At 40.7% G+C, this 12,847-nt stretch overlaps 1 protein-coding gene across 1 annotated transcript; it reads right to left on the bottom strand.

The window, feature by feature from the left end:
* Positions 1 to 90: 90 nt before the first annotated feature.
* LOC308114085 (CTP synthase 1-like) lies at positions 91 to 12,527 on the bottom strand. The gene is made up of 18 exons (XM_080470728.1): positions 12,393 to 12,527; positions 10,974 to 11,154; positions 10,527 to 10,697; positions 8,963 to 9,063; positions 8,131 to 8,247; positions 7,858 to 7,941; positions 7,652 to 7,732; positions 6,332 to 6,483; positions 5,746 to 5,878; positions 5,498 to 5,586; positions 4,865 to 4,959; positions 3,795 to 3,857; positions 3,610 to 3,653; positions 3,416 to 3,512; positions 3,254 to 3,309; positions 2,519 to 2,615; positions 2,209 to 2,353; positions 91 to 1,714 (listed from the first exon to the last, which is right to left on the bottom strand). The coding sequence occupies exons 1-18, from the start codon at positions 12,435 to 12,437 to the stop codon at positions 1,639 to 1,641; spliced, it is 1,827 nt and encodes a 608-aa protein (XP_080326854.1). The 5' UTR covers positions 12,438 to 12,527; the 3' UTR covers positions 91 to 1,638.
* Between the last annotated feature and the right edge of the window lie 320 nt (positions 12,528 to 12,847).

The following is a 12,847-nucleotide window of genomic DNA, read 5'->3' as shown; positions in this document are numbered from 1 at the left end:
CAAAGTGTCCCCACTATCAGCTGGGATTGGTTTGAGTTTACAACTGTTATTCTCATTAAAGAGAAAATGAATGGAGGTCCTGCAACTGCTGAATACAATGAGGTGGCATTTAATAGCATTTCTTTGTTAAATTTGCATGCTTCTTACATTATAAACAAGACAGATTGTGATTTCAACATGTTCTGAATGTACTTCAGCTTATTAGCATTTTGTATGAGCCATTGGGTTTTAAAAAACAAGATACAATTCTGACATAATCAAGTTGCATAAACTTCATGCGCCTCATTTCAAGTCTTATTAATGCGATGAGTATTATATTTTACCCATTTGTCATTGTTGTCAGTATATTTATCCACTGCCACACGCATACCAAATGTAAAAGGATCACTTCATCATGAGAAATTAAAATGCATTTATTCAAAATAAACACATGCATCTTTACCCTTAAAAATACAAAAATATGGCTCGGCCATACGTTAAGTGACTAATATGCAGACGACAGCATCATCAGCTATGGTTCAGCATGCAGGCCAACGAGGACTGAAAATGCAATTTGGAAATTTGATCCGTACAATTCAGACGGCTGCCACCGCTGTTTAGTATTTGAAAAGTGATAGAAAACTGCGACCTCCATTTGATCCCCGAACTTTCTTTTTCATTTCGGCGCCAGCAGTTGGCTCAAGGGTCACTTAAAGTTGGCCGGATTGTCAGATGACTGTGCATCAGCATAGTGCATTTCAGGAAGTTATGGGTCAGATGTGATCGTTAAGGGTAATGCGGTGCAAAATTATGTTTATGAGTCGGAGGCAAAGGGCTCTGCAAACATAAAAGTCGCAGAACCTGAACTGGTGAGTTCAGGTTAAGGGCTTTAAAAACTGAAAACCTCGAGAAAAAAAAGTGCACAAATCTGCACGCATCGTTTTTTGTGTGCAGAAAATTAAAACCCGGTGTCCACCCAGTGAACGTTTAAATGACATCTTAAACCTGCACATGATGACGACAGAATATTTCATCTTTCATACGTGTACAGATATGAATGCAGAAAACATTTAAAACAGAAGTTGGAAGACGACGACGACTTGCAGTAAGAGGCGTAGAAAACAAAACGTATTTTTTAAGAAGTAAAGGCACCATGCCTGCCGCGGTACACCGGCAAACAGCAAAGCATCAGTGTGCTCATCCAATGAGAAAGATGGTGGCGGCCACAAGGTCCGACCCTCATTTTAAATTCTCTGCAACTCTCATCCGACACAACCCCTGAAAACCCACATTACTTTTGATCTGGTCACATATTATGTGCAACTGCTTTTCAACTCCATTAACAGTGCACATATGTGTCAATTTTACCATTTCATTCTTTCTTTTTTTACAATCATAAAACAGATTCTTGTGCATATTTACTCACAGATCCCACCACATAAACATCTGCCTGTGACCTATTTTGCTGCAACTCTGCAGCGCCGATAGTGAAAACGGAATTCCCCGACGTTAATACAACCGACACAGGCAACTAACGTAACCTGTTTACATGCGTTAAACTGCGTAACACTTGAGGGCAACACCAGATTATCTCTGGGCTTTGCATTGATGTGTTGGACTGAAAAAAAACAAAAAAAAAACAACAAAACAGAACTTGTACTACAAAGAAGGAAATTTCAGGTCAGAGATGTCCATGTCAGGAGAGCTGCTTCCACTGTGGTCACTGTAAGTGTCTCTGGAATGACAAATGTATAAGAGGACCATTACAGAAGTAATATTTTATCGGGATTGTTTTACTATGACTGCCAGCATAATAATGACCATATAATGTGTCTTTAATCCTCACATGTCTTGACTTAATTGTAAAGCATAAAATACACCTCAAAAAATATTGAATGTAATTAAATGTCAAAGCAGCATTATTACCATTAGAAAATAGAAAAACAGTAAAAAAAAAAAAATATATATTTCAAATCTCAATTTAATGTGACTTGAAGCCGCAGAGAAATTCAAATTGATCTTATCACAGAACACTACAGCCAGTGCAGTAAAAAGCTCATTAAAAGACAGTAAATTACTATTATCTCTGCAAGTATGCTATAAAAGACTCGATTGAGAGCAGGAATGAAACAGACCCCCGAACGAAGTTACAGCTGCTCTTATGAACAACTGGATTTTCAGCTGTAAAGCCTTTTCAGCTGCCCTCTTATGTGTGATTCTGGAGCTCACCGTGGCGAGAGACGGCAGCCTTTTGCCAGGTAGCTCTGGAGTTTTCCCGCAGCCGCCAGGAGGAGACCAAAGTATGGAGGAGAAGGCTTGATGGGTCTGGAGGTGAACTCTGGATGGTACTGCACTCCGACAAAGTAACAATGGTCTGGGGAGAAAACAAATGCGCGTGACACGTGACCTCATTTACTAAATTGCAAAAATATTCTTACATCAGAACAAAGTAGGACAATTTGAGGTGAAGCACATCTCAAATGCCAGTTTATTAAAAGTTGTTCATGGACACTTGTTCTCGAAACTACTTTCCACTCACCCTGCAATTCAATGACCTCCATTCTCTCTCCTTCCACATCTTGGCCAACAAAATGAAGTCCCTCTTTTTCAAAGTGGTGCTTCAGCTGTGGATTCACCTGAAATGACACAAGATGCACTTATGTGGGTCGTTTTTAAAACGGAACATCTTGTCGTGCTTCAAAAAAACCCCAAACAACAACAGATCAATGCACAATAAGAAGTACAAAATTGTAAAAAGCTGAAGGCATTGTGAAACCAAAAATACATATATTTATGTTTTTTATCAAGTGTTTAGGGTCCGATTTGAAATTTAGATCTTCATCTGTGCAATTTAAAACTTATCGATATCGTTGTACTTTTACTTTTCTCCTAAAAAAAATGTGAAATGTCCGGACTCTGGATGCTGCATATATTAAAAGTGTGTACCCAACAGGACTGCATGAGGAGCTTTGCAATAATGTTCAAAATGCAGGAAACAAAGACAGATCATGATTTTGATTGACGAAATGAAAGAAACTGATAGGAACCCGTCTCCAGCTGTACACCGTGACAGTTTACATGGGCATTAATCGAAATCCCTCCGAGCATGTCTCTTCACTATTAGATTTGTGTTGAGTATAACATTCTGCTATTCGGGGTGCAATCTGGATGTAAAACGATATAAAGACGGTTGACACGGTGACATTTTATATTATGAGCAAATTAAACGGTTCATTCTTTTGCAAATGCTTGCGTCAAATCTTTTTCTTCTTACTTCAAATCTGTGTCTGTGCCGTTCGTCTACGTGTTCCACATCACCGTACAGTTTTCCTGCAATAACAAAATATCAATTAAGATTAACTGCAGCTTGAAAAACAAACAAAAAAATATATATATATAATGAAAAACGTGACTCGGTTTAATTGGAAGCACTTACTCAGAACACTGGCTCTTGTTGTGAAAATGGTCCGCCTCCTCCCCAGCCTCATTGTCCCGCCCATCTGCCCTGGGTTGTGCTCTGGCATGTCAATCACCTGTCCACATCAAATGTGAGGTTCAATTACTCAGCCGATAGTGTGATATCAGCATGGTGGTGGTGGCGGTGGTGGTGGGGGGGGGGAGACAACCTACCACAGGGTGTTTGGATTCTGGATTAAATTCTGTGGAGTTGGCATCTGCAGGAGATAAGACAGACAGACAGATCAAAGCTGGTATCAATCTCCCAACAGGTCGACGGGTCTTTCATCATTAAATTAGAAACTGCAGGAATCAAATGTTTATGAGCAGTGTCCCAAGTCGACCCGCCAATTACTCACCTTCCCATCCGAGAACGTTGCGGGCGAACTCGCACACCGCCAGCTGCATGCCCAAGCACACGCCTGCAAGAAACAGGACCAACCGGAATGTTGGATAACTAGGACTTATTGTAGGAGCTTAGACAAAAAAAAACAACCACCAAAGAATAAGAGCTCGCTGCTGTGAACGACTTTGATGGACACTGTGTGTTTGCATATAATTATACGGCGTCTCTGCCTCTTTCCGAACTTCATGTCTAAGTATTATATCTTAAAATAGTGAATAATGCAAGTGGCTGTAATTACACCTTTCTTTTTTCCTGCTCAATAGGGAATGACGTCTTAATCTGAAAAGGTCTGATTGAACTCATGAGCACAAAGGAAGTGATTGCAGATGCATTTTCAGGTTTATATCTTTTCTTTGTGATGTGTGGTTTATTCTTTTTCTTTGAGTCCAAGTACATAGTGGGTCTGTTGCAGCTTCGAACATAAACTCCATTATTTTCTCTGCAAAAACTCAAAGTTTTGTGTCGATTTGCTGTAAGACAAAAACAGTTGAAAGTGATGTATTTTAGGGGGGAAAAAAAAGAATAACAACTTGTTGGAGCCTTCACAAACCTTCCGGGGTTTTTTGCAAACTTCCTTGAGGCATAATGCAAATTCTTAACTCTCTCCAACGTGGTAAATAATGATGCAATCTGTTGTATTTGGTTTCAGATTTGTTCCTTACCATTAATTTCAAAGTTTTGTTTTCACTTCCAATTTTCTGCAAACGTGGGTCAAAATAATTACATCCAGAGGAGCGCTGCCTCGTTACAATAATAAAATATGATAATGCACAAAGCGGCTATTACTTTTTTTTTTTTTTTTTTTAGGGCTACAGTTATTACTTTACAAACACATACATAAGAATGCAAGTGCAGCAATGCATCGTAAATTATTTCTCCATCCCGAGTGACGGCGAGCAAACGGGGGGGGAACATGTTTTATTTCCAGTTTCGCTCTGATTTGCTTGGGCCATGAAATTCTAAAAGACGATAAATCCCAGAGAGGACAGAGCTCGAGGTTACACAGCGTCACATAGCGCCTACCCAGGAATGGCTTGTTCTGTTTTCTCGCCCAGTTAATAGCCAACATTTTGCCTTCTGTCCCTCTTACACCAAAACCTCCTGGCACCAGCACGCCGCTGTGGAAAGAAAAGACAAACATTTCAGTCTCGTGTGTTTTTCTTTCTCTTCCTTTCAAACCTTCTGTCACTCGCTCCTTGGACGCAGTCCGAGGCCAAAATGCTGGGTTGCGATTGCCCATCAATCTAGTAAACTGCATCAACGACATAATTCATCACCACTGATGTAAAGAAACTCAGCTCTGTTATTGCGCAAAACCTCATTAGGGAATTCATGGGTGACTTTTCACATCCGACCGTCAAAACAAAATCATGTTGTCTCGATCAAAACAAACCCCAAAAGCTACAAAATTATCTCCTTGCTTTTGTGGAACATTTGCCTTCCTCCACTTGTAACAGCCTGAAAACTGCCCATTAGAAAACGGGCTACACGGCCCTCACCGTCTCCTCCTTCATACTTTACGTTTTACTGCCATCATGTGGCGTGTGTGCGCTCCCTGTATCGTCACAGTGTACAGCTTTATACAGACAGCTGCAAATTCTTCCAGCTTGTCCAAGCCTGCTGGCGCAGGCCGTCTTCCCAGTTTCATCTACTCACTGAGCGCTGCAGAGCTTCTGCCAGGCCTCGTGGTATTTCACTGGCTCTTCTTTCAGGGCGCTCGCCTCCAAGTCTGCAGAGTCTATGTACTGCGACAGGAGCAAACGGTTCGATTTGAAGGGAGCTCTATCAACATATCCAGTCAATACAAACGGATGCAAAACTTGATACAGGCTCTACACTATAATGCGACACTAAAATCTCAAGGAGGAACCGACCAAAACGATATCTCTGAAATGTTTCCATACCTTAACTTCCAGCTTGTAATTAATGGCGAGTGCTGAGTGCTCCAAGGCTTTGATGACAGACGTGTAGGCGTCAGATAATTTGGTGTATTTCCCCACCAGGGCTATAGAAACCCGCTCCAGGACCCTGTCAGCTCTAGAAAACAAAATGATTATTACTTTTTTTTTTAAATCTAAGACTTTTTAGGACAAATCACGCACTGATTGACATGTTCCATCACCATTTAAATTAATTCAACATCATGCAACCTTATGGATGCAAACTGGAGTTAAACCCAGAAGAAGAAGAAGAAGAAGAACAACAACAACAGGGAACTCTATACAGGAGTTAGTCTGACCAGAACTTCAGTCAACAGAAAAGTATCAGGGGACATATAGAATTCCTATTGCTCTTCTCCCCAGGTGATTCAACATCAGCTGAATTGAAACCAATATTCATTCATTCTACAACGGTGTCGATTGTTGTTTGTCATTGAGGTTTGGTAGTTTTCTCCAGCATGATCAACACTCTGGATCACATTTAAACCCACACTGAAGCTTATGCAGCTTCATAAACGTACAGTTGAGTTACTCTTGAGCTCACACAAACCTGTCGGCCATCTCTTTCCACTTTGTGTGCATCTTTCTGCTCTTCATCTTGATGGGCAGGTTCAGCCGCTGACATAAGTAATCCACAACGCCCTGGTCCTCCAGCAGCAGCGGCACCCGGTACACAGACGACACATCCTGGACGCAGATCACCTGAAATCAAGTGGGAACGTGTTATCCTTGGCGGACACTATTCTCTCAATGTGAAGTGCCAAGCTTATGTTTAAGGTGCATGGAATTGTAAGACGAATGGCATAAAAACTAAGGTCTTCACACCTGATTTATGCCTGAAGCCATTCATCATAATTTAATGTATTTTTTGGTATATAACAGATCGGAATGTAGACAGTGGTACTCAAAGCCTAGAGGTAAGGTCTTTAAGGTCAGACTAAAGCTCATTCAGATTGTCTTTAAACCAGACAGTGAAATGTGTGACATTTTGGCCATTTTGAAAGAACTCAATATATAGCTCGAATGTGATGGTCTGTCTTTATACAGTCTCGTAAGTGTTGAAACATCCTTTAACAATATCAAGGTTGAAACTTTCAATTCACACATATTTTAGAGAGCAGCCCATAAAGGCTTAAGGACCACTTTTATTGTCAAGAAGAAACGGGAGTCCTTGACGTGACGTGTTGGCTACACAAGGCCCTGATCTCAGCTTACCGTGGTTTCGGGACAATAAGTCTCTATTTTTTTATTTTAATCTCTTTTTAGTTTGGCTGACTCATATTCAGAAGCAAAATATCTACCAGTACATACCACTTGGTACCACCAGATGTCACTGTATAGTAACAGAATGCTGCTATAGTACCACCATTACCTTTTTTTTTTCTCCTCATAAGCATTTTAACTGACGCTATCTAATCTCTTAGTGATTCAAAATGCAATTTACATCAGGCAATATTATATATAAATATAATTTTTTGAAAACAACAAGAATAGAAAGGTGTTGCACAATTGTGGTAACTTGTTTTATGGACTGCTGCCAGGACACACTTGTAAAAGAGATTATTAATCTCAATGTGGTTCTCCTGAGTGAATAAAGGCTAATGAAATGGAATGTGGACTTAAACTGAAAGTCGTCACAACAACAACACAGAACCACATGTAACATTTTTAGAAGACATTGCTCACCCTTGTATTATATCACACAAACATATGACGTTGTCATAGTTGTGTAACTTCTATTATTTAAAAGTGGACTGTACTTTGGCTGAATAACAAGTGCAGGTGTAAGTAGTGTTCATCAGTTCAGAAATAAGTGTAGCTGCATATGTGAGGCTTTTCCAATGGAGGGAAGAAAATATGGACACTTCACCTGTGTGGGCTCCACGTGACAAAACATGGAGATCTTCTCCTTGACTGATGTTTCTACGACTGTTGCACAACGACACATGATCTATCAAAGAAACATGCTCATTAATGCAGTAGAAAAAGGACAAAAAGGCATTGGGCTTGGTGCACTCTTGAGGTAATTCACCAGTGAATGCCTGGCGGTTAAAACCCATTCATAATCTGACTCACCAAATCTGGAGACAAACCCAGGCCTCTGAGCTCTCGAACACTGTTCTGTGTTGGTTTGGTCTTTTGTTCTCCTGTGGTGCTGGGCTAAGGACAAGGAATGTTGGTGCATTGTGATTCCATCTGACTAATACCTTCATTTCCACGATCAAGGCAAGTCAAAATGAAATCATCAGTCAGAAATAAACTTTCTAAAATCATATTGTGGATCCGTGCTATAGCTTATCACCATCCCTACAGTGAAAGTCTGTTGTGCGCACTCCCTGGTGAACCTACCTGCGGTATCAAGCTGACATGGATGTTGCAGAAGTTTTCCCGCTTCACTTTGAACTGGAACTGTCTGAAGGCCTCAATGAAAGGCATGCTCTCGATGTCGCCCACCGTGCCGCCCAGCTGCAGACACTAAACATCAGCTCAGAGTGTACAGAACTGCGTGTACCAGCAAACAGGTGTGTTTTCAGCACTCAGCCTATAGATGCAGCAGCTTTGTATGAGAAACACTGAGCCAACAATGTTATCAGAACTGGTTTCAGGAGAAAAACTGCCAGAGGCGGAACAATAATTCAACTTGGTTTATGAAGATTCGACTCCTTTCAAGTGCAAATTTAATTAAGTATTCAGAAGAACATACAGTGACACAAACACTTGATACATAACGCTGTGTTTTGACACTTTTATTTTTCGTTACTAGAAAATACACACTGCATGATTTCCTTCAAATGGCTGAAAGCAGTCCGATTCAGAGGTGATACAACCTTCTCTACAACCTTCTCTTCAACAAATTAAATTTCTTAAGTCTTTTAACTTTCCCTGATATGTCAATATGTGCAGGTTCAATGAGTCCTCATACTACTTGCTGAGTGGTGCCAATATTTCCTACAGCTTCAAGCAGAAAAAAACCCCCAAACTTCTTTCATTTAAGATCCACCTAATGCTTTTTTGTGGCTTACTAGAAGAATCAAACCACGCCACAAATCATTTCAGTGACCTACAAGAGAATAAAAAGCTACAGCTATTCATTATCTATTTGCACTGAATCAACTATTCATTATCTATTTGCACTGAATCAAAACGTTGGTCAAAATGAGGCTTGTGGAGAACAACTTACCTCGATGACGCAAACTTGAGGCTCCACACCATCATCGTCCACAGAAATCTTTGCTTGCTTCATTACCCACTCCTGAATGGCATCGGTGATGTGGGGCACCACTGAGGGAAAGATAAGTGCATCCATAAAGCAGCTGAACAGTGCTCACGGTAAATTAACTTCACTTATATGGTGCATTTTACCAGTTCAGCAGTTACAATGAACTTTACATGATCTCTCACACACACACACACACACACACACACACACACACACACACACACACACACACACACACACACACACACACACACACACACACACACACACACACACACACACACACACACACACACACACACACACACACACACACACACAATATGCAAGATGCATGCAAACAATTGGGAGAAACTTGTGGTTCAGCATTTTGCCGAAGGACCCCTCAGCCAAATCATCAACCAGAGAATGAGTTGGTTGCTCCACCAACTCAGCCACAGTGAGCCTGTTGGTGTAGTGGCAAGCACGCTCACCTCAAAGCAGGACGACTTGGTGAATGATTGCATTTCAGGGTCTGTCTGTGTGGAGTTTGCATGTTCTCCCTGTGCATGTGTGGATTTTGTCCAGCAACCTCTTTTTATAATCCTAAAACATGTACCGTGGGGACAGTTTCTGTTAGGGAGGCCAACGCAGGCTCTGCTTGTGAGGTTAAGTTTAAATCTTTTCTATTTATTAAAGCTTAATGTTCGTGTAGGTTCAGGCAACCGTGAAGCTGCAATAGGTTAAGACTGCTGGGAGACCTCCACTGAGCTTTTTCTTTTCTCACTCTCCATACAATGATAATTCACTATTACACGTCACTATCAGTCTGTCTGCTTCAGTCTGTGCTCTCCAATAGTAGAACTGGAAATTCATGGTCTGATCCTCCTGTCCCATCACGTCTGCAGCGAGTGGATTTCTTTATGGCTTGTTGTTCCCGGTCCTATCCTTTTCCCTCTTTCTATCCCCAACAGCAGAAAGTCTCCACCTCTGAGCCTGGTTCTGCAGGTTTCTTCCTGTTGAATGATAGTTTTCCCCATTCCACAGTCACCTATGCGGGCTCATGTGGAATTGTTGGGTTTTTCTCTGTAAAGAAGCCTTGAGATAATGATCGTTTTGGAGCTCTGTCAATGAAATTGAATTAATATTGTCTGTAGGTGTGAGTGATTGTCCATCTCCGCGATGCGTGTCCCCTGGCCTTTGCCCAATGTCAGCTGGGACACTAAACTCTGATAAGCAAGTAGAGAAAATTAATTAATGGAAAAAGATCTTTAAAAGACTGATAACAATTTTTTTTATAAATTGCATGTTCTCTATTCACCATTTGCTGTTAAGTGCCGTAAGACAACCACGTTCTAATTCTGAATAAATTGCTTTCCTGTTTTGTATGTGATCAACCGCTTTATCTCCAAAAGTGGGCCAGTTCAAATCCCGACCACATACAATCTGATTTTGTTCCCATTTCTTTTATAGACACAGGTGATCTGCTGAAACATGTTAAACACACGTGTACTTGTAACATCCAGCAAGTTTCGCAGCCTCCAACCTTGTACAGTCTTCCCGAGGTAGTCCCCTCTCCTCTCCTTGTTGATTACCGCCTGGTAGATTTTTCCGGTGGTGATGTTGTTGTCTCTGATGAGACAGATGTCCAGGAAACGCTCATAGTTTCCCAAGTCGAGATCGACCTCCCCACCGTCATCCAGAACGAACACTTCGCCTGCGGAGACGTCACATCAGCTCGTCACAGGATCGGTGGCACAGCAGCTCAAAACAGGCAGAAATTCCCGTGCGTTAGTTTGCCGACAACAAAGACACAGTTTACAGGGACAACCTGAGTCTGGGCTGCCCCATCTACCCTCAAAGCTGTAATCCAACACGACAACCCCCTTAAAAATTAACCACTGGGTTTTTACCACATCAGCGAATGAAGCACCAGATGGGGTACAATCACATGAAAGTAAAACAGCATCACAGGACTCAGGATATTCCTCACCATGTTCATACGGTGAAAAGGTGCCAGCGTCGATATTGATATACGGGTCGATTTTGATGGCTGTGACATGAAGGCCGTAGGACTTGAGGATCGTTCCAATACTGCTGGCTATGATGCCCTTACCGATACCTGATATGACGCCACCTGTAACCAGGATGTACTTCATAGTGGCATGTGAAGGCTAAACGCGAACACAAAGAAACACAAAAAGTCGGATTAAACAGCTGCAAGATGGAGTTGCAGAGTTTGTGTCAAGCGTTACAAACAGGTGTTGAAACACTGAAATATGCGGATGAGCTTCTTTCCGTAAAGCGACATCAGAGCCACGCCAAGACTCACGTGTGTCTGGTTGTTATCATTGTTCAACAGGGCAAACAGTTCAAGACGTAAAATGATTTGTGCACACTATTCAACTGTCTGCAAACAGAAAATCTCAATTCTAATCCATATTTTATTTTTTCAATTTGAAACTAAACTAAAACAATGTTTTCTTAATTATGATTCAGTTGTTTGATTAGATTATTGAATGTTGCTTACAAAACTGGGTTGTTGTTTTTTTTTACTTGAATTGGATAGTCAAGCAGTAATCATTTGAATATTTATTAGCAAACAGAATATTGTTTTTCCGAATTATTTTATTTTTTTAGTCAATGTCAATATATTGTATTTGATCTCTAAAAGACAGACAATATTCACATTCAAACAGCCAGAATCATGAGTGTCTTGGCACTTTAGAGAAAAAAAAAACCCTAATACAAATCAATCAAAATTTGCCAATAGATGTATTTAGATAAAAATCTATAAAATATGCTACTTCTCATCATATCAGACTGGCTTGTGCAAAATTGTTTCAGGATTAAAAAGCAAACAAACCCAACAAACTAAACAACAAAACAAAATAACCCCACATCTGTCAGTGATAATAATCACTCTGTACTTTGGATGTGAGCCACAGCATTGGTCACATTATTCCTACACGGTGGAAGTAAAACCAGCCTAAACTGGAATATACCTTGATAAAACAAGAAGAAAAAGCGTGTTTAAGTATGTTGAACTAATCCATATAAAACAAAAAAGTGGCAAAACATAGTAGCCTTGGTAAGGTTTAAAAACATAAAGAGCGGGTATGTGGGTCAATACAGTTTATACTCAAACCGGTTCAGCTGTAAGGTGTAATTATATGACTCACTTTTTTGTTTTCCAAATTATATTGACCTTGTTTACAAAAAAATAATTACTCTGGATTGTTTTGGAGGCAAAATGTTTGTAAACACTTAAGTTACATATTTGGAGTTCCTGTACAACTAAACCTCTGAGTTCAAGTTCTCTGTGATTCTTTTTTTTTTTTTTTTTTAAGCAATTGCAGCATTTTCAGCTGATTATAAAGCATACAATCAGCTGTAAGACACACAAACTCACCAATCTGCTTGAAAGAAGCCAGAGGTAGGGACAGGAGGTTTGCATCTATTTACAAAGCTCCGATCCTCCAACACGTGTAGGAGAAGCTGGCAGATCCTCTGCTTTGGGTACAGCATGTTTCCTTCCGTCACATCTGCCTGGGTCAAATATTCCCTCAACTCAACCTCCCAGGTTGAAATGTATCTGCCGCGTGCGCTTTATCAGCCAATCAGAATCTCTATTTCAGTCCTGCTCTAGTCAAGATCCGCCTGTGAGGATCGACTGCGGAAATAAAACCCTCTCGTCTTTCCACCGCTGTGGATAAACTACTTCAAGGTCAGCGCTAACTCGGTTTTTATTGAAGTCAAATATCAATCAGAATCAGTCGGGTTAATAGGAACCTTATCAGGTAATCGCGACGTTCCGTGATAATGAATCCGCGTCTTTCCCACGCTTGTCTGATGTCGATTATGTAA

This window comes from Lipophrys pholis (genome assembly GCF_963383615.2).
Source record: "Lipophrys pholis genome assembly, chromosome: 9".
In the NCBI taxonomy this organism is placed as follows: Eukaryota; Metazoa; Chordata; class Actinopteri; order Blenniiformes; family Blenniidae; genus Lipophrys; species Lipophrys pholis.
This window is presented reverse-complemented; position numbering and strand designations above follow the sequence as displayed.